Source organism: Podarcis cretensis (genome assembly GCF_951804945.1).
Source record: "Podarcis cretensis genome assembly, chromosome: 10".
NCBI lineage: Eukaryota > Metazoa > Chordata > Lepidosauria > Squamata > Lacertidae > Podarcis > Podarcis cretensis.
In genome coordinates this window covers 49,829,163-49,854,927 of record NC_137179.1, presented here as the reverse complement: position 1 = coordinate 49,854,927, position 25,765 = coordinate 49,829,163, and the positions used below count along the sequence as shown (strand labels likewise).

At 42.7% G+C, this 25,765-nt stretch overlaps 1 protein-coding gene across 2 annotated transcripts; it reads right to left on the bottom strand.

Moving 5' to 3' along the window:
* Window positions 1-1,106: 1,106 nt before the first annotated feature.
* On the bottom strand, window positions 1,107-23,039 carry AMIGO2 (adhesion molecule with Ig like domain 2). 2 transcript variants are annotated; one of them, XR_013843192.1, is made up of 3 exons: window positions 22,499-23,039; window positions 1,757-3,485; window positions 1,107-1,646 (listed from the first exon to the last, which is right to left on the bottom strand). XR_013843192.1 is itself a non-coding variant. In XM_079994282.1 (2 exons), the coding sequence occupies exon 2, from the start codon at window positions 3,413-3,415 to the stop codon at window positions 1,865-1,867; it is 1,551 nt and encodes a 516-aa protein (XP_079850408.1). In that variant the 5' UTR covers window positions 3,416-3,485; window positions 22,499-23,039; the 3' UTR covers window positions 1,107-1,864. The 2 variants fall into 2 exon arrangements, 1 of the variants encoding a protein (XP_079850408.1); XM_079994282.1 differs by having other exon boundaries at window positions 1,107-3,485.
* Window positions 23,040-25,765: the final 2,726 nt, after the last annotated feature.

Here is a 25,765-nt window from a genome sequence, read left to right as displayed (position 1 = left end):
TGCCAGCCAGACATCAGACATCAAACACAACTTAGGGGGTGTGATATAAAGCTCCTCCTTGGCTCAGTTGAGGATGGAGAAGTGGGGGAGGACTGGGAAAAACTCATCCAAGGGTCATCCCAAAGGCATTTCAAGCGCCACACAGAACCGTACATGAGAAATATTTGACAGCAACCTTCATAAGATGATTGCAACTGGCAAGCAAAACATGAAGGCTGGCTTCCCCCAGTTCCCAAGGACACAATGCTACTGAAGCCTTGGCTGATCAAGCTATTCCATGTGCTGCTGCAGCAAAGTATACCTACATGATCAGAGTGCAAATAGTACAAACAACACAAAAATATTGGGGTCTTTTGTTTTCTAGAAACAACACAGCTTTTTTTTTTGGTAGTCTATTTTATAACAAAAACCATACTAAAGCAGATGGAAATCACTATAAAGGCCTAATCCTACAAAATTCTAGTTCTTCTGCTAGGAATGGAAAATTCTCGAAACTGCTAAGCCTAGAAATAAGTACTTAATACCACGAAATGCAAATTTCATTACATTGTCATTTATATGCCTGTAAATTGGTACATTAATATGTTCTGAAAAACCTGCCAAATTACTCCGACTCTTCTAAGTAAGGCTGCAATCCGGGAAATTGGATGCAACCAGGTTCCCCTGTCAGCTGTAGAAGGCAATGTCCGGACACGCCAGCCATTTCATCGCTGATAATGAGAAGGCCTGGCTGCTCCTGCTGGATTCAATTTGGGATTGGTGGTTTCCATTATGGCTCTCATTAAGTCAGCAAAAGTGTTCAAAGTGCAGTAGCTCATATACAAAACATCTAATTGCACAAACCCTGGTTCCTTTACTTCCAAACGAATCCTCTGCATTCCTCTCTTAAGATATTCTGTCCTCAAGCCACACACTACATATGCAAGTTTCAGAATAAGTAGATAGGCTGAAGTGGCCACATTCCAGAAGCAACAGAGCTCCTGTCTCTTCAAGAATGGTGAGGAACCCAGATATTCCAAAGGTGCAGCTTCTCCCATTTCTGTGCACTCATGGGGAAACTTTACCTGTTGAACATCGCTCTGGCTCCAATTTCTTAATAGGAGAGAAAAGCATTAAAGGCTCAAGTGGTTTATAGATTGTAACTTTGGACAAGTGTTTTCTGTCAAAGTTTTCATATAGTGAAAGTTTATTTATACCACATAATCATACATTCGGTTACTGGCTATTGAATCTCTAGTATTCAGAAGGAGATGACAGCTCCCCTCCCCCCAAAAAATCACAAAGCTTAGGTCATAATTTACACAAAAGCCCATTTTTAAATATTTCTGTTGTATCACTTCCTTTGTTTCTGTTATGTGCTTAGTGCCTAAAGGCAGAAACCAGAAGTTTAGTAAATGGCTATTTCTCTCTTTCCCTATCAATCTAAGCTCTAGGAGCCATATTGATTGTGGTTCTGATCCCTGATAATTACAGTTACACAAATTCTATACAGGTACGCAGCCAAGGATCTAATCTGCTGGGAAGCTCTCCAATACAAGCTTCACTGAAGTGAATGGGAGCGGTGCACAAACGCCACTCATTGAACGGCACTCACATGCCTATAAGCACAGAAACTGAAACAGCAGTGGCATCTGCCATGATGGCCTCTTCAAAGCAGAGAGCTGCAAAAGCCATCTAGCAAAGTGTTCCTCCCCAGCACTGGTCCAGGTTTACAGAATGAAGGGCATGTAACCACCACCTATCAGAACGACCTCACAATTTCTTTTGGTTTGAAAGAGTTTCCCCTATTCTTTTAAGATTGGCTAGAGGCAGGACAGCTAGCTGTTGAAAGAGTTAGCCATACAATGCGAATGCAGGCAGGAAGCTAAGAGGACGGCATGAAAGGCGTGTCCGAAAACACCGAGTTCATGGAATCGGATTCCGATTTTGTTCGGGGAGTTTTTAGGATACTTTCCGCAATGATGTTCTCACCAGGAAACATCCTTACTTTCCCATTCTGTCCCGGCTTTGGCTCCTTGACGGGCTCAAGGAACACCACCCTCTTGCCACTGCTGGCTTTTTTCTCATCAGCTGGAAAGTCCAGGGGAGGATTTGAGGTCAATATGGAGGCATGTGGGTTACTTTGGCTTGGCTGCCTTTTTCTTCTCTTGGACCTGCACCGACAAGGGCACGGCGTCAGGTAGAGGTAAAGGAGGACCAAGATAATGCTGGCTACACAAGCGGCGAGGGTGGTGAAAGCTGTGTTGAAGGTTTCGTGAGAGTGAGACCGGTCCACGGTGAAATTGCTCACATTGATCCTCACCTCGATGGTCTCATTCAACAGTCTTTTCCTGTTTATTGCAATGCAGGAATAAAGTCCAGCATCCTCATACTGGACCTCGTCGATTTCCAGACTCCCATTGAGAAATACTCTGAAGTGTTCAATATCTTTGCTGGGCTCCAAAAACTGATTGTCTGGGCTGATCCAAACAAAGTGGGTGCCTGCATCGCTGATTTTAGTGTCGCAAGGTACGATCAGCCTCTCCCCAAGTTGAGCTTCCTGAATAAAGCCAAACGCATGGAAAGAGCCATTGATGGTGCTTTCCGAGCAATTCAAGTAGTTGTCGTGCAATAAGGGCAGTTTATTCATATTGGAGCCTGACCGCAACACACATGTGTACTCAGCCTTGAAATCCTCCACTGAGCTGAAGTGTCTAAGATACCAGAAGTTTAGCATGGAGTAAAGTGTACAGTCACAGTAAAAGGGGTTCCCATGAAGATAGATCCCACTAAGATGTCTGGCCGGCACTAAGCTCATGTAGTGAATGGGTATCGACTGGATTTGGTTGTAAGAAATGTCTAATAGCACAAGTTCGGAGAGTTTACGTTTCCCAATGTACAAGTCAATTGGGAACTGGGAGAGAGAATTGTAACTCAAATAGAGCTTCTGCAATTTGTGTATCCCTCCAAAAGCAGCAGAATCGACATGGGCAATGTGATTGTTATACAGCAACAAAATCTCCAGAACTCTCAGTTCCTGGAAGACAGGACTGCCAAGCGACCTCAAGCTGTTGGACGACAAGTCGAGGTACTTGATATTTGGAGTCGCAGAAAAGCTTCCTGTGGAGATACTCGTGATGCCGTTGTGGCTGACGATGAGGGTGGCCAGTTTATCAAGCAACACTGGCATCCAGTCGTGATCCAAAATCCCAATTCGGTTGTGACTGAGATCCAATCTTTTCGTGTGCTTGAAGAGCGTTGCGGGCACTCTCGAGAGGTTCTTGCCAGTACAGCTCACAATGTCGCTGGCACAAATGCAAGCGGCAGGACACATCGCAGAGGCACTGTGGCATACGCTTACGGCGACGACCAAGAGGCATATCAGTTTCTTGTAGTTCACGTGAAGAGCTGAAATGGTGCGCCAAACCGAAGACATGACTGTGTTTTAGCCGTCTCCCAGTGCTCCTTGCCACACTTTATACATGTAGTTAGCTTTGCGCCAGTCGCTGTTAAGAGAAAGAGAAAGAATATTAATCTCTTCCAATCACCCAACATCTCACAGTGGCATGGTTGTCACCAGAAAACATTTCAGTGTTGTTCAGGGTGGGAGGGAGACACGAGTCTGTGTAGCTATCGTTTCCTTACATGAGTGAGCTATCCCATAGCTTTCCTGAACCAATTTTAGGGTATGGCGCTAATTTTTATAAATAAAAATAGTTTCTAAACTTGATATCTGCCAATTTACATTACTCTCCAGTTTGACTGCCCATCTCTTTGCAAGGCCTAGCATTACACACCATGTCATTTTGTATTTCTCTTTCAAACTCTATGGGTTTTCTCGAATGCAGAGATGAGTGCACATTGTCTCAAAGCTAAAAGCCTGGTGCCAAACATCTGACTGGGTCAATGTGCGTTTTTTCTTCCAGCCACTGGTGCATGGATGAATCAAAACGACATCTTGAAAAGAAGTAAAACAGGTTACTAGGATAAATATTTTGTAAACAAACAATAGTGTGTACTACCACCGTATTTGATGCAACACATTGCTCTTTCCTGAGATCCTGTTATACCTTTTTTTTTCAGGGGATGGCCCCAAATAGACACAGATATGCACTTGATTGAACAGGAATAGTCAAGATGCCAAACATACGAAGGCTTATTCATATGCTCCTGAGAAGAATGTAATCTGTGGGTAGGGATGGAGAGAAATTCAATCCAGTTCACACAGGAAGCTGAATTTATCAGATTTCCACGTTCTGATCCAATATGAGAACAGAAATAGCCATACTTTAAAATTCCCACTAATCTGAATTTTGCGATGCTGTTTCTCATTTTTTAAAAATGCACGTATTAGGTGAATGTGTGCATAAAAAACGAATATTTGGCTAAAAATAACCAAGAACATGCCTTAGGAGAAACTGCTTGCAAAATGTGTACATCAATGTGTGCACACAAAAATATATTCACTAGGAGAAAATTTCACTAAAATGCTGAATAATTTTCATGATTAAGATTAAAATGAAAATTCGTAAATGTGGAGAACCAAATTTAAGTAAAAGGCGAAAGATTTATACGATCTGAAGAGAAACCAGAGAATTTAAGACTGGGAAAAATGAGGAACGTAAAGAAATGGAATTGACAGATCCTTTCATCCCTACCTGTGGGCATATTCGAATTGGTTTCCCATATGGGTGACCTGGATGAAATCCTGGTATACTAGCTGGCAATGCCAGCGTCCCAGGAGATCCAGTGTTAGATTTGCACTAATGCCTACCCTGGGCAAGCAAGTTCAAATGATTGTACAGCTACCTAAAGCCCAGTTCTTGTGGAAGTGTTTTTTGTAGGTTGAAATATATGATCATATTGCTGCCCTCCCTATGTAGTTAGTTTGCACATACAGTGGTACCTCGGGTTACATACGCTTTAGGTTACAGACTCTGCTAACCCAGAAATATTACCTCAGGTTAGGAACTTTGCTTCAGGATGAGAACAGAAATCGTGCTCCGGTGGCACAGTGGCAGCGGGAAGCCCCGTTAGCTTCAGGTTAAGAACAGTTTCAGGTTAAGAACGGACCTCCGGAATGAATTAAGTACTTAAACCGAGGTACCACTGTACTTGGCAGATGTTTTGCTGCTGCTACTGTCTGCTTTATATTCTTCTGCAACCACAGGCAGTCTTTGTTTCATGGTATTAGGGTCACTTTGAGGGGAGAAGGGCGAAGGATAAGATCGGAATTAAAAGCTACCTTTACAAGATTGTTCCCTATTGCTTCAACAAGCAATGATAGCAAAAAGTGAATGATAATGTGAGTTTACAGTGTAAGAAAAAATGTGTGTTCTTAGAAGGCTTGGGCTCCCTTAAATATGCCTGCACTGCTAAGTGACTTATTATTATGAAGCACCAACACAGAACAGCCTGGTTATTTTTTCTTCTTCTCTATTGCCTAGCAACTTGCATCATAAGCAAAAGATACCTCCTGATTAGGTAACACTGTTACTCTGCACCTTGTGGAAATTCTGAACCAGACAGTATACATTTGCAAATAGCATTCTTTTACTATAACAAACTAACTTTGAGTGCCAAAATCTCGCAGATTCATTTGTGCTGGATCCTTAGGGTTCCAATGGTCAATTTTGGTATTATCAGTTTTTTGACTGAAGTTTCAGTCCACTTTTACTACTTAGCCTATATTTGTAATGCCTAATAAAGGTTTGGTGATCATAAAACATCCATATATAAAATTCTAAAATGTATACAAATAAACAGCCATGTAAAAATATGTAATAACAAGTATTTTAATTGGGGTTTCTTCCCGCTAAATAGTGCCATTCACCACTCTAAGTTTCATTCCGTATTGTGTATCTAGTATGTTTCAGCTGTATTTATCATTCTCATGGGCTTATCCTCAAGATTATCCTGTGATATGGGTCACTACTGTTTCCACATTACAGATGGTTAGCAAAGTTCTTGTTTACCCATCACCACGAGTGGTACCCACTTGATAAAAAGACTGACTGTGCCATTCCCCCCTATATTCACTGGCAAAAATGTGTTCACACAGGACTTCCACACCTCTAGAGGTCCTTCCTCACAAAACCTCCCCCTTGTCTAACATGAAAGGAAGATATTCAGGTGAAGTCTCTGTGCTGTTGAAAACCACTGCAAAAACAAACAAACAGGCACGCTATTGCATTCACGCAATCAATATCACATCAGTTTAGCCCAAAGACTGCAATTTCTCAAGAGCTCCTCAGAACCCAAAACAAGATTAAGAACATAATCCTTTCCCTCAAGTAGGACATGAGTGCAATATCCATCTCCTGCCCCAGACTGGTATTTAGGGGCATACAGCCCATGACTGTAGAGAGTTTATGAAAATAAGTCTAAAAAATGGCAGCAGCTGAAGCTCTGGTTTGGAAACTATTCTGTTCAGAGTTTGCATGGCTTCCTCCTACCCCACTCACAAAAAGCTATGTTTATAGCAAAAATCCAAACTTCCCTCTTCATTTCAACTATATTTGTCCAAATGACATTCTTTTAATGTTCATAACCTTGACACTGGAAGCCACAAGTATTGATATGCTAGTGTTCTTGTGAATTGCTATTGCAGAATTTGAAATAATGTTGACTTTGTTAGCAAAATAAATAATCACAAATGCGCCCCATAGGACGCACCACCCCATAGGACACACCTAGTTGGTTTTTTTTTGGGGGGGGGTAATAAAGAAAAAAAAATTATTTCCCCCCAGGCACGGGGCTGGCGCGGGGGAAGCCCGAGCTTCCCCCGATCCCAGCCCCCAGAACAGCCTGCTATCCGCAAGCCTAGGGAGCCACGCCGGTCTCCCCAGGCTTCCGGAGAACTGCGCGAAGCCCGGATGCGATCTTCAGCGCACGTCAGGCTTCGGAATGCAGGCAGCTCTCCGGGAAGCCCTGGAGCACAGGCAGCTCTGCGCAACCCTTGGGAGCCCGGCGCGAAGTCGCGCCGGTCTCCTGAGGGTTGCGCAGAACTTCCTGAAGCCTGGAGAGCGAGAGGGGTCGGTGCGCACCGACTCCTCTCGCTCTCCAGGCTTCAGCGAAAGCCTGTATTCATCCCATAGGATGCACACACATTTCCCCTTCATTTTTGGAGGGGAAAAAGTGCGTCCTATAGGGCGAAAAATACGGTACTTATAATTAAAATGTTCAAATCCAATAGAGCTTGGGGATCAAGAAAGGATCAAAATGCCAGTCTTGCATTTGTACATTTTGCCCTAAACCCCAAAATTCTGTATTTTCCCCATTTTAAATCTTCTTCAAATGAGAATAATTAAGTGTTAACAACAAATATCTATGTTTCCCCATCTGTTTTGAATTTTCTACATGGGTAATAAAGAAAAATGTGTTTGGTCTAAATATAAGGGTGATTTCTTCTGCGCCCTAATATGAAATAAGTGGGAGGGGGAGAAAATAAAAGTTGGCAATTTTAGTTGTTAAGAGTCACAGAAAATGCAGTAGATTTTGTTGTTTTATCTTTTTGTAAACAGCTTTGCCCTCCATCTTTCCCAACATCAGGGTCTTCTCCCGGGAGTCTTCTCTTCTCATGAGGTGGCCAAAGTACTGGAGCCTCAGCTTCACAATCTGTCCTTCCAGTGAGCACTCAGGGCTGATTTCCTTCAGAATGGAGAGGTTTGATCTTCTTGCAGTCCATGGGACTCTCAAGAGTCTCCTCCAGCACCATAATTCAAAAGCGTCAATTCTTCGGCGATCAGCCTTCTTTATGGTCCAGCTCTCACTTCCATACATCACTACTGGGAAAACCATAGCTTTAACTATACGGACCTTTGTTGGCAAGGTGATGTCTCTACTTCTCAAGATGCTGTCTAGGCCTGTCATTGCCCTTCTCCCATGGATGCAAACCCATCTGCAGCAAACAATTTTCTTATTATAGGACTTTTAGGATAAATACTGTAGGTGTTACAACCAAACAACATTTAATAATAGTGATAATAATAATCATCATTCCTGTCACTCAAACAATGGCTTCTTTATTACAAGAAATTGAAGGATTATTCACATCCACATCCACAGAGAGAGGGGTGGCAGCGATTAAAGCCTACCATTGTAAAATTCAAAGAATATTTGGACTTGGTGTTCTAGTTAAATTAAATACAAGTAAAATAATATTTGGGCTCTTTTGATGCTGTACAGTCATATCTCTTGTTACGTTTGCTTCAGGTTAAATCTTTTCAGGTTGCGTCCCATGGCGACCCAGAAGTACCAGAAAGGGTTACTTCCGGGTTTCACCGCTCGTGCAGACATTCAAAATGATGTCACACGCATGCACAGAAGTGGTGAATCGCGACCCGCGCACGCGCAGTTTGCATTCTGCTCATGTTGCAAATGGGGCTCTGGAACGGACCCCGTTCACAACCAGAGGTACCACTGTATAACCAGGAATGGGTGTGTGGGTGTTATCTTCCCCACAATGCTGATGCAAATGAAACATTCACCTGGAGAGATCTGTCATGAGCCTCTTGTCTCTTTCTGGCACACTGGATTAGACAGATCTGGAAAAGGTTGGCACTGGATCATCCTGATTTGTGGAAGAGTTGAGCAGCTCTATGGAGTTTCTTATCCCCTTTAAATATTCTACTTGTTACGCTGTTGGCTTTTGTTAAAAAAGGCACCCAAAACAATTATTCTGACTGTAAATTCTATGACAGAGGCCTGCTTTGTCCTACACTCCTACGTTAGGATATTAGTGTATTAACATGCCACTCTGAAATACTAATGAAGAGTACATAATACCTTTTGAGGTTGCCAGTAATCCAGCTATGAAGCAGGATGTTCAGAACTTGGTATAACACTTCTGTAATTCTGCACCAAGTTAAGGTAAATTCAGCATCACAGAAACACAAATTATGACCTTACAGTAAACATCTCAAACACCTGTTTAAGATCCTAGGCAAAAGATGGGTCTTCTAACATTCCAACACAGACTAGACAAGGAATAGCCGATGAGGTGCCCTTTTGATGTTGATAAACTACATCTCCCAGCAGCCCCAGTCAACATGGCCAACAGGAGTTGTAGCCCAATGTGGGGCACCATACTGGCTGCCTCTGAACTTAACTTAGGAAAAAACTGAATCCAAATTAGGGCAATGCAGATGCAGGCTCCATTAGTTCTCAGTAAAAACCACCAAGAGTCTCACGACATATCAAAGACTTAACAAATTCATTCTGGCATGAAGTATCGCAGACATGGGTGTGGGGTTTGAGGAATGGAAACAGTGGCATCAGAGGACAATGAAATGCAAAGAATACAGATTGTGTTAATTACATTCAAGCTTAAAGGTGGAAAGATGGGCAGTGAGGGTGGACATTAAGAGGAATGGGGACAGGAAGGACTGGAACACTCAATCCTTTCTTTTATCCAGCTCATCAAATCTGATAGTCGTTTGGGGATTGGGAGGAGGGGATAGAGAACATTAATGGAGAGGAGGACTAAGGATCTGTGCTGAGCCATCATCCCCAGAACAAGCGGAGATCCACCTTCATTTTCTTCCAGTTTATGCAGTTCAAGAGGCACTGAACTCTTGGAAACTCAGGACTTTGGTTCAAATGGAGCTTTCATGAAATTTTGATTACCAGCCAAGCAGGAACAATTCAGTGTGATAGGCTAACTTTGAGCTGCTTCTATGTTTCTGGCTACAACCAAAATAGAAAATTTCCTAGACAACCATTCTGCATGAATCTTAGGTAGGAAGAAATTTTAGATGGGTAGTTAAATTAACCATGCCCTAATCATTTGGATTGTTTATTAGGCACAAATTGACTCCTATCAACAGGCATGGTACTGGTTGCATTAAGAAACATGCAATGACAAACATTATGTTTTGAGTGCTACTTTGCTCTGTGTTAGTTTTGCCCAAGTATTCACATTTTTAAGTGTTTAATAAGCAACCTGCATGCCACATCACACTTTCCAAATGATCTGCTGATCCGTTCTTTTCTTTTCCCAACAGTGGCAGTAAACAAGCAACCAACACCAGCCAATGAGTTACCTAGTAATAACAAGGATGTGCATGCCACCAAGACATGCTAACAAACATGGTGGTACATTATTAAAAACAAAATCAGCAGTCCAAATGAGGTACTGAGAGTCACAAAGAACATGAAGACTTACAGCAGAAAATTAGGGGCAAGCTCACCCTGCCCACCCATTTAATTGGATGGAGGAAATAGGCTATCCTCTTATCATGACTTGCCAGATCTAGAAACTGAAGGTGTCAGGTCTGTTTTCTACTGGTCTATGTGGTGACTCACCTAGGACTGCAGGTTATAAGTTCCCATACACTATGATTTGCTCCCAGGCTCCAGTGTGAATGACCCAGCCAAGCAGCCCATTTGCTTCATTTGATCTTGTATGGCAATAGAAGCCTCTAAGACAGACTCAGAGGCATTATATGCTGCTTGCTTGCAGGATTTTTCCTTACACCACAATTCCAGAGACTTGTGTCTCTTAATTTGCAGTCTGTGCCTCTTGCAGTGGCCTACGGTTGCCTCCTCCCAGTTTTCTCTGATGTCCCAATGCAGAAAATGCTGGTGGGGTATTTGTGTGAAAGGTATAATGGGGACAGGATGGGGAAAGAATTCTTGCAAATGTCCCTCTTTCCATCAGAGATGAGGAGAATTTAAGCAGATGTTCACCCCTTCATAACCCTTCCCTCCAGTTTCTAGAACCACATATCAAAAGACAATAGTGTCCCATGAGTGCTACATTTAATGCTCAGGGTTATGAAGATTTGTTTACATGTAAAAATATTCGATCAGTTGCTTCAAAACTTTGGGATGACCACTGTCACTGATCTTGAAAATTCCTGTTCTCTAAGACCCTTCTCAAAAGTATGCTGCCAGTAGCAGTGAATACAGGGGGCAACATGGGTTTATGACTTTTTATATTTGCTATATCGTGTCCTTGGCAAGAATGATTCTTTGCTTCTAAATTTTAAACCAAGGAGAAAATACTCCACTTTTGAAAAGAACAGACCTACCGTGTAACCAGATTATAGCATGGTACTGATTACTTATTCAGAAATTACTCTAATGTCCCATCAAATTGCTTCAGAATGGCAATATATCTCCAATCTAATTTTAATGTCACATTAGCACTAAAAAATAGGGTCAGCCAAGAGGCAACCATCAAGTCCAACAGCACCCAGTAAGTTTGCTAACCAACAGTTTTCTCATATATGATGTTGCCAGAACCTTTTAAGAAACCCAAAAAACCTCTGAATTGCTTCTGAATGTCATTAACACGAAATGGAAAACGGAAGATTACAAAATCTAATGTAAATATTCATCAGTTATGCCCCCCCCCAATTCAGAATATAAAAGAGGAAATTCAAACACCATTCTTAGTACAGTGGTACCTTGGTTTAAGAACAGCTTAGTTAATGAACAACTTGGATTAAGAATGCTGCAAACCCGGAAGTAGGTGTTTTGGTTTGTGAACTTTGCCTTGGAAGCAGAACATGTTCCATTTCCTGTTGAATGTGTTCCATTTGTAAATTGAGTCCCCCGCTGCTATGGGAAAACATGCCTTGGTTTAAGAACACTTTGGTTTAAGAACGGACTTCCGGAACGGATTAAGTTCGTAAATCAAGGTACCACTGTATCACTGCTGAAAAAGGAAGGGGATTCTAACCCAACGTTCGAAACCCATTAAAAGCAGAACAGCCTCCATTATTGGCTAGAATAATGCAGTTACTGTTTCACAAGCTTTTGCCTATTGACCCTTATGATAAATACTGTTTATGACTATTTACCTATTTCTGTTTTTATTTGTCAGCTACTTTAAGGATTCTATATACTTAAAAAGTTGGATATTAGCTCTCTAAAAAACTGTGCTCCATTTCTGATGTTCAGATGGTGAGCACAACTGCATACACTTTCAAAACACTGCTGCGCACACGCGTGCGACAGAGAGATCAGCAGGGCTGTGTGAATGCCAAGTTTTGTAACAGTACAAAAAAACTTTAGAAGAGAAATCCTAGAGGGAGGATCCTCAAAACAATCCAATGAGTACTGAGTGTGCCTAGGAGTCATGAAATTCTGATTAACTGTAGGGGGAAAATAATATTTTTTAAAAAAAAAATCAGAAAAGAGGTGGTGGTTGTGGAAAAGAGTGGTTGAATTCCTTAAAAGAACACTCCATGTCGCAACATCTTGACACAGCTCCCACTTTGTAAACAAAGAAAACTGAGACACCTACATGTAGGCTGTACCATATGACCAAATGTTTCTCCAGGCAAGAAAAACAAGATCAAAAACCCCTACCTAGAAAATTAGATGCTGGTGAACAGGACTGTAATCTAGCATGCTCACTGTCATACAAGCTTTTCTGTTTACCGGGAGCAACATTCAATTATGTGAGCCCTCATCTGGAATCCGAAATGATGCAGCCCAGAGGGAAAGTGGACAGTACATTTTAAAATGAATCTTCCTGTGAGCCCACAGTGCCTGCTCCTTGCTTATTGGCCCATTTCCACCTGGTCTGAGAGGATGGGGGCTAGACTGACTCCAGCGGCAAAAGCTACTGCTGAAAGTGCCAGAAATAATTCATTGAGAGCTCTGGAATACCTGCTCATCTGTCTTAATTTCAGCTGGCCTGACTCCAGCTACAAAAGACTGCTTATGCTGTTCCGGATGTCAAAAGCCGCTTTTGAAGGTGCTTTACTGCGAGTCCTGCTCCCTGCTTGGCTGACCTACAAAGGCTGCCCCTCAAAGTGTCATCAGATTGCAAGTCCCACAAGACCTGTTCACCTGGCCTATTGCGATCTGGCCTGAAAAGGCGAGACCTTGACTGACTCCAGCTACAAAGGCTGTTTCTGCTGTAGAGAGCAGCAGGGTGGGCTATCACTTGTTGCTGATGTCAGGATTTAGTTTTGGAAATGCCTTGTTTTTGCAGTTAATCTGAAGTATTTTCTGGTATTTTTGTTGATGGACCTTGGGAATTATCAAAGGACTGTTTAATGTTTATTTATTAACAGATGATATGTTATCATTGGTTGATCAATTATACGGCTATTTAAACTTCATGACCTAGATTTAAGTTACCGTATTTTTCGCTCTATAAGACGCACCAGACCACAAGACGCACCTAGTTTTTGGAGGAGGAAAACAAGAAAAAAAATATTCTGAATCTCAGAAGCCAGAACAGCAAGAGGGATCGTTGCGCAGTGAAAGCAGCAATCCCTCTCGCTGTTCTGGTTTCTGGGATAGCTGCGCAGCCTGCATTCGCTCCATAAGATGCACACACATTTTCCCTTACTTTTTAGGAGGGAAAAAGTGAGTCTTATAGAGCAAAAAAATACGGTACTTTGTTTTCATTATCCTTGTTACTGCTTTTTTGTTTCAGTCTACTTGACCGTGTCCCAGGGAAAAATAAGAATGAGCTCACATTGATAACATACATTTAAAGCACATGCCCCCCCCCCCCAAAAAAAATCCTGGGAGCTGTAGTTTAAGGGTGTTTGGAATTGTAGCTCTGTGGGGGAGAATTACAGTTCCTGAGTGTCTTTGCGGGAAGCTAGGTGTTTTAAACACATGGTGTGGATGCAACATAATTTAATTCATGCATTGCTTTTGCATTACAAACAGCAACTTAGCATTTCTAGAAAACTAGTTTGATTTCTTTGCAATTGTAGACATATTATATTTGTTAACATTTAGGGTCAAGTTCAAGGTGCAACCCTTTTGCATTCCTGACATTTAGGGTTAAAACTGTTCAACAGAGAGAAACAAAGAATTTTTGAGCTGTAGGTAGGATGGTATTTTGAGGGGTAATTGCATATGGTGTTTACCCATTGGAAATATAAGATATTGCTTGGGATATTTGAGGAATTCATTTGATAAGCATTTTAAAGTGAAACTAAGCTGACTGACACTTCATAAAGTAATATGTGGATCTTTCAGATCTCACTTCTTCTAATCTTGCACTATAGTTCTTGACGAAAAAAATAGTACTACCAAAATGTGTATGAAAATTATCTCATATACCATGGCTGGGAAAACAATGCTCCTCTGAGTGAGATCTTACAAGAAGCCACACCTGTCAGTGTAGTCAGTACTAGGCTAAACAGCCACCGCCTAGTCCCATATATGGAAACCTATGGTTTCCAGCAGTTTTCCTTAGGTGAAAGCAAAAATACACATAAAAAGCACAGTGAAAATTTACAGCATAATATGGGAATGAGGAAAAGATGAAATGTCACGGAGGAAGATACGAAATGTAATTATTGCAATAGGTTGACTAAAATATATTTTTGGACTGAATTATTTTCCAGAAATTCACCTCTGCAGTCACAATGACAGTATTATTGGGAAGGGGGCAAAAAACTCACCAGGATGTTTAGAATGCACTAATCCTTGTCAGAAGAATCAGCATGCTATTTCTCGAACGCTGCATTAGTGAACGACTGAATCCTGGAACAGGGCTTTGTAGGGAAGTGATTAAGGATACTACTATGAATTTATGTCAAAGCCAGATAGAGGAGCAGATTCGAGTCTGTTCAACTAAAATGTCATGAAAGGCCAGGCAGATCTCTTTTACAAATTCCTTGACTGCAGTATGTTAACTCCGCAAGGGCATGCTGCTGGTTTCATCCAACAGGGATGTTCAGGCACCAGAAAACCCTAGCTTAGTATTCAGATGTAGGGATCATTACTGGTGATTACACAAAAAAGCACAAAAGGTCAGCAACTCATAATGCTATCTTGTCATCCCTTTCAACCACACGGCTAGCTCCAGCAAGCCAACAAACATTTTATAAACAGAGAATCCAAGAGGTATGAAATGCCAGGATCACTTCTGATCCTAAACCACTAAGGTTGAGTGCACCAAATTTAATACAATTTATGTCATCAAACAAATAAAAATGGCCTGCACATATTTTAAACATCTATAACTGAGCCCAAAGTATCCCAGATGCCTGCCATTCATCCCCATTATTTAATAATAATATTAATATTAATATTAATAATAATAATAATAATAATAATAATAATAATAATAATAATAATATACACAGGAAGCTAAAACTCACTGTTTCTACTGTTCTAATATCTTCTGTTATAACAATTGGGCAGGTTTGCATAAAAGAAGAGAAACCAAAGCTATCTTCCACATTGCCTTAAATATCCGTAATCTACAAAGCACTGATACACTGCTTAATTCACTGGTTCAAATAGTTACAAATAGCATTCATAGTCAGGTATTGAGGGGGGCAAGAGGCAGAGAGATGTGACATTAACATAGGGAAATGATTTAGCATAGTTTACATGCCAACAGTGACTAGTTTTCAGTACACCAAGCACTCATGTTTGCAATAGGTGAAACACACAGCTTGTCTGCTCTCATTTACCATGATATTTCCAAAAACTGCCTGAGTCATAGCTGTACTGAGTAAAGCAATAACATTTTGTGCCACCACCTTGAAGACCAACAGGATAAACACCCCAAGATATCTGAAAGGAATGGAGCAGAAAATAATGGAGAATGAAACTGTGGGTGAGTCGTTCCCGTGACTGAGAAACTGGTCTGTTGCCTACCCTAGATTCCCCCAAAGGAGAAGGTTTGAAGTTTGATGATTCTTCTGCATTCAGGAATTGCATGTCAGCAATTGCATCTGGTTTGACAGCTGCAGGCATTCATGGATTGGAAAAGCCTTGCCACAATAGTTCATGGTTTAACTTGGTTACTTCTAAGACTGCATTGCTGCACTGTGCTCCATGTGGGTCTTCCCTCATGCTTGATCCATAAGCTACAGTTAGTGAAGAATGCTGCAGAACAATTGCTGACAGGAATGAGGTCTTGTCAACGTACAACACCTGTGCTCGGAGATTTGCACTGGTTGCTGATTTGCTGCTGGGTCAACCTGGGACCAGTTTGTCTTGCTAAACTTTCAAGCAGCCCCTGGATTCTTCGGAATCAAGCTTTGGGTTTATTCTTACAAATCAATCTCTGAAAAACAAATTCTGGATTTCAAATGTGAAAAACACCTATCTAGGGCACAGACTACTTCACTGGTTTATTATATAAGGCATTCTTTTAAAAAGCACAAAAAACACCTCTACTCTTGAACCAAGAGTACTGCTACAGTTTTACTCTAGTTCCTATGTTGCATTATCCTCTGAGTTATAAGAATAAAACCAAAAACACAGACTGATCCTTCACAGCCAATCATAAACAACTCTGCTAATGACTGTTGAGGAGAGAATCTCAGGAGAAAACCCCCTGTATGGTTTATCTACATACAGAGACTGTGAAATGCAGGTTTTGTGTTTCAAAACACAAAGAGCTGAATGCTGCAGCTTCTGCGCTCTGTATAAGGTTTCTGTCTCTATTGGACACACAGAAAAATAGAGATTATCCTCCATTCATCCTTTTCAAGCTGTGTGGCCATTCCTATTCCAAAATCCTCTTCACAGATGGAAACAATACTTTAGGAAGGGGCTTTCCAGTTTTTGGCACTATTTAAAGCCTGTTAGTACTGTAATGACATTTTCAGAGAAAAACTCATATTCTGGAGAAAGCCCATATTCTGGAGAAAGCCCAGGGTTCTTACATGGGTTCCATTTCCCCAGGCCTACTTTTCCTCCTTCAGACAATAATCTCAATATTGCTGCGTTGATTAGAAGATTTCTTTTGGGGGATTTATTCTGCAATCCTACTTTCTTGAGTCACAGCAGCTGCAACTAAATCCACAATGCTGACAAACCTCCAAATTGTGACGGCATTGAAATCCCATAATGTTAAAAGTGAGCCCATGTACTGCACCCCAGCCTTCTCCAGTCTGGTGCTCTGCAGATATTGTGGGATTCCAGCACCCATCTGCCCCAGTCAGCTTGCTCAATGCGGAGTTTATTTATTAAGGTCTTTTTTTATATATATCACCTATTCCCCACAACAGTCACAAACAACAAAATATAATATAGAATACAATTATTAAAGCCAACTTCAAATAAAATGCTTAGGGTTGTTTCTGGTGTTAGACATACTCAGAGTAGACTCATTGAAATCAATTGACATTACTCACTTGGGTCCATTAATTCAAATGGATCTACTCTGAGTCAAAATAAGTTGGATACAACTCATTCATAACTATTATAATAGCAGCATCATACTTAAAATGGAGGGTGAAGATCTTTAGAAGACCTCACCTCTAGAAGGCTGGCAGGAGAGAGACATCCTCACCTGTCACAGCAAATATGTTGTGGAGGCAAGATGCACTTCAGTGGGGAGGCCACCAGAATGGAACCCCACCAAAATGACTCTTTCATGGGTCGCTACACTGCTCACATCATTCAGAGCAGGGAACACAAAGAGAACCTTACCTACTGATCATAACAAACAGGCACATAGATAGTCCAAAATATCTGGAGGGTGCCAGGCTGAGGAACACCAGCCTACATCATTGTAATTATTCATCTTAAAGAGGGAGAGGACAAGTAGACAAGTTCCCAAATGGTTTTATGGCCACCCTATTCCTTCAATGCCCGAGTCTAGAACCCCTGAGTCTAGATTCATGTATTTAAAAGGTCGTATGGTATGAATGTGGCCAGAATAGTGTCCCTCCATCACCACTTCTGTGTGGTACTGCTGTACCAGTTACATTGCTCTATGTCATGTACTTTGGAAAATAACAGCCATGGACTTCTGGTTGGTCACCCGATCAATAGCGGACAGGAGCTCTTTCGGTTGAAAGAGCCCTCGTGCTTTGAAGATTGGGGTGACCACGAGAGCATCACGGAACCCCACTAAAAACCTCAAACTGAGCATTCTGAGGACCTGGTGTTCTGGCGGGTACCCTTAGTGATTCCCCTGCTCCCCGGTAAGCTCTAGTAAGAGCCCCAAGAGTGAGGGGATTGGAGACATGGGTACTGTGGAATCGACTCGCTTTCTTCATTGTGCAAAGCTCCAAAGTCCAGCACAAAGCTCCAAAGTCTTCTAATGGCAATGGTGCCCACCTGAGATGTGCTAAAAATGAGTTCTGGTGAGTTTTGGCTGGAAAAAAGCCCTGGGTATAACTAGGGGGCGGGGGAGGCAACCCACACAGAGGTACAGTTGACTTGCAGGCCTCATTTGGGATCTACTCAACATGGGATGTACAAAACATCTCTGAGGCCACACATCTTGAGACAAGAGAAATATGGATGGCAACGGTTCATGAGAAATTGCTGTAACAGTTACTGGCTGTTGTTTGGTTGGTTGTGTCCTCAAGAAACATCCTGCATGCTTCGAGCCAGCTGCCCAAGTCTGCCATCACTGGTAGTCCCCGTGGTGTCTACATATGGAGAGCCACTTGTGGCTGAAGACAACATAGTCTTTTAGAAAAGCAACCGTTCAATAGCAGGAATTGTACTGGAATTCTTTCTGTCACTTATGTTCTGCTTCAAATACCCAGGGCTTCTCCTCCCCACCCCCCCAAAAAAAGAAAGAATACACCAGAAATGTAGGACAGGACAGCTATGATAAAGCTATTCTATTTAACTTTCACTTGAAATTGTTGCTAAGCTATTTCTGCAGCTGAACTTTCTTAGATCGTGGATGGGGAAGCTATGGCCCTCCAGATGTTATTGAACTCTTATCAGCCACCATGGCCACTGATCAGGGATGACTGATCAGCACTACAGCTTCTCCACCACCAAGATAAATGAAGTTCAAAAGAGAGGCTTCCAACAGCTTAAGGTAAGGATAGCTGGTGCCACACCCTTCAGATGCACTACAACTCCCATGCTCCCTGCCCATTGGCTATGCTGGCTAGAGCTGATGGGACCATCTAGAGCAGCCTTTCTCAACCTGTGGGTCCCCAGATGTTGTGGAACTACAACTCCCATCACCCCTAGCTAGCAAGGCCAGAGCTCAGGGATGATGGGAGTTGTAGTCCAACAACATCTGGGGACCTACAGGTTGAGAAAGGCTAATCTCGAGTCAAACATCTAGAAGGCACCATGTTGACTACTCATAGCTGCCTTAGGAAGTCAGCCAGAAAAGTTTCATATAATTTTAAGGTAATACTAATGCAAAAACAGTGATGCATTTCTTATGAAAATATTCTCTGTGCCTTTGCAAGTCCTTGTAGAAAAATAAAATAGAAAGATTTCCATCTGATTCTTTAACAGCCAGGCATTCCAACTGAGGCTCTTGGTTTTGAACCGAGACCAACTTTGTAGTAATGTTAATGGATATGAGTAATAATTACATATTTTCTTCTTTGTAAGTCACTTTGAGAGAGCTGTTTTTTGCTGAAAAGTGACCAATATGTTTATTAAATAAACACAAAAATAAAGACAGATATGAATAAAACAGCATTTTAGACAGCACAAGTATTTTGTGATAAAAATCAGAAAGGCAAATGAATTAAATTACTAGAAGGTATTGATGGGTTGGAGACTTCCCTACCAATAGACATGATTTGACAAATCCATGAGAAGTAAGAGAAAAGTTAAAGAAACTATGGATCCAATGCTTTTAACAAAAGGAAACCATCCTGCTCTTTTAATTATGTCTAACGTTGTTTTTTTAAAAAGGAAAGAGAAGAATAATTACGCACCCTATACAGGCCTCACCAGAAATGCTATTTCCTCTTTGGGACATCTTCCAAAAAACAATGTAACCAATTTAGAATTTAACCAGATGCCAGCAACAATGGTAAGCAAATCTATGGGATACATTATCAAGCTTGAGAATTACCCAGCCAAAGTTTGATATTAATTCATTGATTTCCACAGGAGTATTAAGCACTTGCTGAAATCTCTCTCTCTTAAACTGCTTAACTGGTTGGATTACGAGATTTCTTATTCTCTGTTCTCCCATCCTATGCCTACAGAATCTCTTAATCATGCTTTGCTAAGGAATACATTATTTGAAATTACACACAAACATTGACTCTGTGAGAATGTATTTGATTGTTGTGCATTATTTTGAACTTAGTATTTTGCTTGATTTGAAGTATTTAGCAAAAAGAATGGTTTGCTGTTCCTGAAGATATTTTATATGCATATGTCTCCATGCTGATCAGGACGCATATTAAGGTTCTAATGGAGCTTTGTATATTCAGTTACAATAATAATATAGGATAACAAGCATGGTTCAGCATGTTACGTTGGGGTGGGGGAATAACCTCCCTAGTTTTCAAATTGTGACAATCCACTGCATTTGATATAGTGACTGATTTGATCATCCCTGCCTGATGAAAAAATACCGTAAACCCAAGTGGCTGATATCCAGTCACATAGAAAAATTATGCTAAACCACAAGAATCTGAACTATGTTTTGATTCCCGCACAGCAATCTTAATATCTATTTAATGCAGTGTTTGTCAAGCAATTACAAGTTGATTAATCACACGGATCTTAATCAATTAATCAACTACATTTAAATACAGAGCCTTTATGAGAAAAGTTCCTTCTACTTGCTCCCCTGCATATAAGTTACTCAAACAACTGGATAAAAGAAAAGCTACCACCCCTTGTTTGAAGGGAATATTGTCTTTCATATGCTATTTCCCATTATACTTGAACCAGGGTACAAAATGTTCCCTTCAGGATTCCAGTTGATCTAGGTCTAAGCAAAGATAGTAACATTGATTTCAACTGACTCAATTGCTTGTTGTTCTTATTGCTAGAAGAAAAGCCATAATGATTTCATTCCAAAATGTCTGATAGCTTTGGATAAAAATGGGAAGAAAGTTATCTGATTATTCTCCCTTAACCTTGGCACAAGGAAGGAGAGGGTCCCTCTTGTACCCCAGTCATTTGCTCTCCCATATCAGCCCTTGCCAATCAGCTGAGGGACGAATTTTAATCTTTAAACTATAATTTTAATTTTTAAACTATAAGCTGCAGTTTGATCATGCTTACTTGAAAGGATGGTCCATGGGCAATCATTGGGACCTACTTCTAAGGAAAGGTGTCTACTTGGGACTGTGGAGTTAACTGATAAATCTACCAAGCAAATTCCAAAAAAGCTTGCAGCCATATTTTACTTGGAAGCAATTACTTTGTATCATCTCACAAATAAAAAGAAATGAAAGGTTGTATCCAAGGCATACTTAGCAGACCTCAGAAGACCTACTGAATTCAATGGACTTACATTAGCCACTCCCTTGCTTTCTGTGGGTATGCTCAAATCAAAGGAAACAAAATTCAGATACCCTTTGATTGTACACAAGAGACTTTGCAGAAGTTTGCATCTATGTTATTGGCATCTCTCCTAATTACTTTTATGTGAATGATAAGGGAGAGGGACAGATGTAAACACTCATAATTACAACCCCACCAGTCTTATACCAACATATATATCCCCCAGTTTTTCTGCTTATAATGGACTCCTGTTTACATAAATAAAAAGGGATTTTATATATAACAAAGGTTCATTTTTGGCACTTGTAATCATTACTTTCTTGCACATTTTCCCTTCTTCCATTTTGCCTGGGGCCTACAGTATCATTCCGTTAGAACCTTCATACTGCTCACTGTTACCTAAACTTAATCCCACCTGTCCCAGCCAGCATCTGACTCACCACCTCCTTTACCGAGTCTGATTATTAACCCACCTCCATGCAATTTCGACATCCCACCTTCTCCCAACATATTGCTGTTGGGAATGCATCTCTTCCCAATTACCGCTACCGAGCCAGGTTTGCAGCTCCCTACTGAGATTTGCCTCCACCTGCAATTCGTTTCCCTTTTCTGCTTTCGGTCTTGGCGCCTGAAAATGTGCTGCTCTTAAAGGCCCACGGAAATGTAGCCCGGCTCCCCTATCATTCTTCTTGGGGCAAGTAGGGATCTGCCGTTTGCCGCCGTATCAACTCCCCTTGAACTGGAATGCACCTCCGCTTCCTCTCCTCAGCATTTTGCCCTTTCCTTTTCAACCCCGCATTCTACTCTTTCTATCCCCCACCCCAACTTCATTTTTAGAAATCTGGTGCCAGAGGCTTTCCTGGTCGCCACAATTGAACATCAAAGTTTCAACAGCAAAGCTGTTGTGGCGCCTCGACGTTCTAACGCATGGCCATTATTTTCTGGGACGCTGTCATGTCTGGGGGACGCTGAATAAATCTCAGAATAATCGCCACCCCACCAAATATATATGCATCTCCAGAGTTTGCCGGCACGTCGCTTCTCTGTCGCTCCCCAGGCATTTCATTCCACTCCCCTCGGAATCCGATTCCATTCATAATTCCGCACCTTAGGAAACCTCCCCTAGCGCGACGGATCTCCCCGCCTAAGATTTACACCTCGATGCCCAACTCTTCGACGTCAATCCCTCTGGAACAAAGGGCGGATTGCTTCCGAGTAATCGTGTAAAGGATCGCGTGCATGATCCTTAGGGCGCGCGCGCGTATTTAAAGGGTGAAGGAGACTCCGAAAACTCCCTGCCCTCCCGGGTCAAAGCACCCTGCGCAGCGTTACGTCTGGGCGACGAAAGCGCAGCACGAAAGGACTAAAGGACCAGCACTTCGGCCAAGCTTACCTCTGATCCTGAAGGTGCGGGAGCCAGTGCTTCATGGCAAAGAGCTGCGGAGATCCGGCGTGGGACCAGGGGCCTGGGCTTTCGCGCTGCGCCTCCGCCCGCCGTGCATGCTCCTTTGCCCGGAGTGCGCTGGAAGTTTTCGAGATCGGCGGAAGGGAGCGAGCAGGCGGGAGGGAGGGCGAGCGGCGGCGGCGGCGCCAGGCAAGCAAACGAGCGCTCTAAGCGCGCACAAGGCATCCCCTGCGCACCCGCTCCGTCGCCTCCGCCCACCTCTCCGAAGCGGATTGGCTCCCCGGAGTCGGGAGCCTCGCGATTGGCCCAGTGAGCCGGGCTCGAACCAGTTCGGACGGCCCTGGCGACGGAGCGCGCTGGTGAAGCTGCCGGAGAGCTCGCAGCGGCGGGAGCGTTTCGATTCTCGCTCCCGGGTTGGCTTGCCAAGGGCCGAATCCTTAGCAGCAGCGCAATGCCAGGGGCGAACTCCAGGCGCAGAATGGTCCGCCCCCGCTGGAGATGGATGGGGCGGCTCCGCGCCGTCGGTGGTAGAGGGTGTGGAGAGGACTCCCAAGGGAGGTTTGGGTTGGAAAAGACCCGGGAGGAAACTGAGCAGCGGGTGGGGAAATATTGCATGATGATGATGATGATGATGATGATGATCAATTACTTATAGCCAGCCCATCTGGCCACGCCTGCCCAGCCACCCTGGGCGGCTCCCAACAGAATATTAAAAACACCATAAAACATCAAACATTAAAAACTTCCCTGAACAGGGCTGCTTTCAGATGTCTTCTAAAAGTCAGATAGTTGTTTGTTTCCTTGACATCTGATGCATGAGAAGCAGCCAGCTAGCCAGACCGTCAAGAACACAACAGTTCTTCTTCCTTTGCCCTCGCCAGCAGAAGAAAGAGAAGGGGACGACGGGTCACCAGCGACCTTCTCTGAGCTTTGCTTCTCTTGGGGGAGCAGAGAAGGTGTTATAGGAGTCACCTCCTAGGGGCTGAGGTCCCTTCGCCCCCCCCTAAAATATTTGAGGGGGCCACCCCCCCCCCCCAAAGTTGATTATCATTGCCATTCAAACAGTGTGTGTTCACCATGTTCCCTCTTTAGGGAAGTTTTTAATGTTTGATGCTGTACTGTTTTTAATATTCAGTTGGAAGCCGCCCAGAGTGGCTGGGGAAACCCAGCCAGATGGGCGGGGTATAAATAATAAATTATTATTATTATTATGTTTTGCAATCCATTATGCCTATGAATGGTCTGCGACTGCAATAAACATTCATTCATACAATTCTATGAACACCAAGAGGACAATTATCAGTGATGGATTTAGGGCAGTGCAGAGGGTTCCCCATCATAAGGCACCAAACAGAGAAGGTGCTTTTGTAATAAGGTGAAGTTTCAGGGAGCCTATTGAAAAGATCCATTAAAAGGCAGCTACTCCAAAAGGAATGATTGTGAAAATATTACCAAAGTCTGCTCCTGATCTTATCCTCGCCCATGTTCTTGGCTGGAAGGGGTTTGGGTGGTGTGTTGGTGCCTTTCTTCCAGCCTTCATTTGCAGAGAGGAGCACCACTGTTGGTGAGGGTTCTGTTATGGAGGAAGCTCCCACTGTGTACGTATGGATGGAAAGCTAAAGGCAACAGCAGGCAGAGAGTCCCAGAATGGGTTGTTGACAGAGTTGACCACCAGAAGTTTTGAATCCAGCAAGAGGCTCAGTCCCATCAACTACATCAGTCTGGAGCTGTGTGTGTGTGTGATTCGCTCTCCATCCTAGCAAGCAAGTCCCCCTGGTCTCAGTTGTGGTGGCAGATCGTCTTCTCTGCTTCTCCCATGCTCTTTAGGACTGAGTAAATTTTCAAAGGACTAGGCTACAACTGCCTGAAAAAGCAGATACCCATTATATGACCATTTCAAGACCTTTGATGAAGCAAAAGGTATTTTTTACTCTCTTACTCTTTAAGGTACTCCAGAGTTCTCCCTGTTAATGCAAATTAGCACCTGTTTTGGAATGAAAGCTGCAATCCAATAGAGTGTTATCTTAAGCCCCATTGAACTCCGCAGGGTTTGCTTTTGAGTAGGCCTGCATAGGATTGTTCTGTTGTGCTCCTAAGCAGCATGGATATAATAGACATTAATCAGATGACATACCTATTATTAGAATTCATGAGGCTCAACATGTACATTGAATTTGCACATTGTATATGTAGGACCTGTGATTTTACTTGGTTTTCTACATGGAAAGTTCTGCAGAAATGAGGGATTAAAATTTAAAATGATTAACATTTTAAATAATAAGCTTCACACATTTAATGCATGGATCTTACTGTAAGAGACTGTGATGTTCTCAAGCAAGGGACACGGAGCTCAGTGGGCGCTGCTTCCATAGGTATAAGAGGACAGAGGTTTTCTAAAACAAGATCCAGCAGATTTATCACCCAGCCTTTGTCCCAATGGAGCTCAGCATCCTGCGGACTTGTTTCGATTTTTGTGATGGGTTTTCATCAAACAATAGACGATTGCAACCATGAGCTGATCGTGATGTTCCCAAAGGCTGTGACTGTTCTGAAAGAACAAGGTACAAGCCCTTAAAGTGAAGGCCAGATGGCAAGCCTTCTGATGGTGTTCATGCAAGAGTCTTCCTAGAGGGCAGAAGCAAAGCCAGAGAGGATTTCCTTCTAGCTAAGCAGAGAACTTCAGCACTGCTGCTGCATTTTACTAACCATCTGTCTTGTGGGCTGTTTGTCTTCCTGGGCTGATTTTGTTGCTGCTATTCCCACCGCTCTTCCACTCAGGCTTCGCCTCCTGCACTGATAGGGGCTTCCCTGTGTTCCTGGGAATTAAATGAAGCAGCAATGCTTCTTGATTTTCTCAGGCGCTTTCCCTAGTGAGCTCATCAGAAACAGAAATACAGGCGCTTCCTGCTGCATGAAAAATCCGCGTTTCATAAAGCTCGCCATCGTGCCGCATGGCCCTGATGGTGCATGAAAGCCCCTTGATCGTGACTTTAAGCAGAGCATTATATGTGGAATGGTTATATGTGAAAATGTCCTGATGCGCTTCGCTGTTAGGGCAGAGCTTATTGCTTGGGGGACTTGTGCCTTCTCCAGTCACCTTGCATGAGGTAGGATCCTGCTGGTGTGCTGCCCACCTGGCTGCCTCTTGCTGGGACCAGAATGGGGCAGGGGAAAGGTGCAGAGATATCATGGCTCGCTGCTGTCAACCTGGTGTTCCCCCAACATTGCCACCACCCTGCCCTGTCCTTGCTGTCC

What these genes read in the sequence shown, in the direction of transcription:
- AMIGO2 (XM_079994282.1), bottom strand. Translation starts at nt 3,415, where the DNA reads ATGTCTTCGGTTTGGCGCACCATTTCAGCTCTTCACGTGAACTACAAG.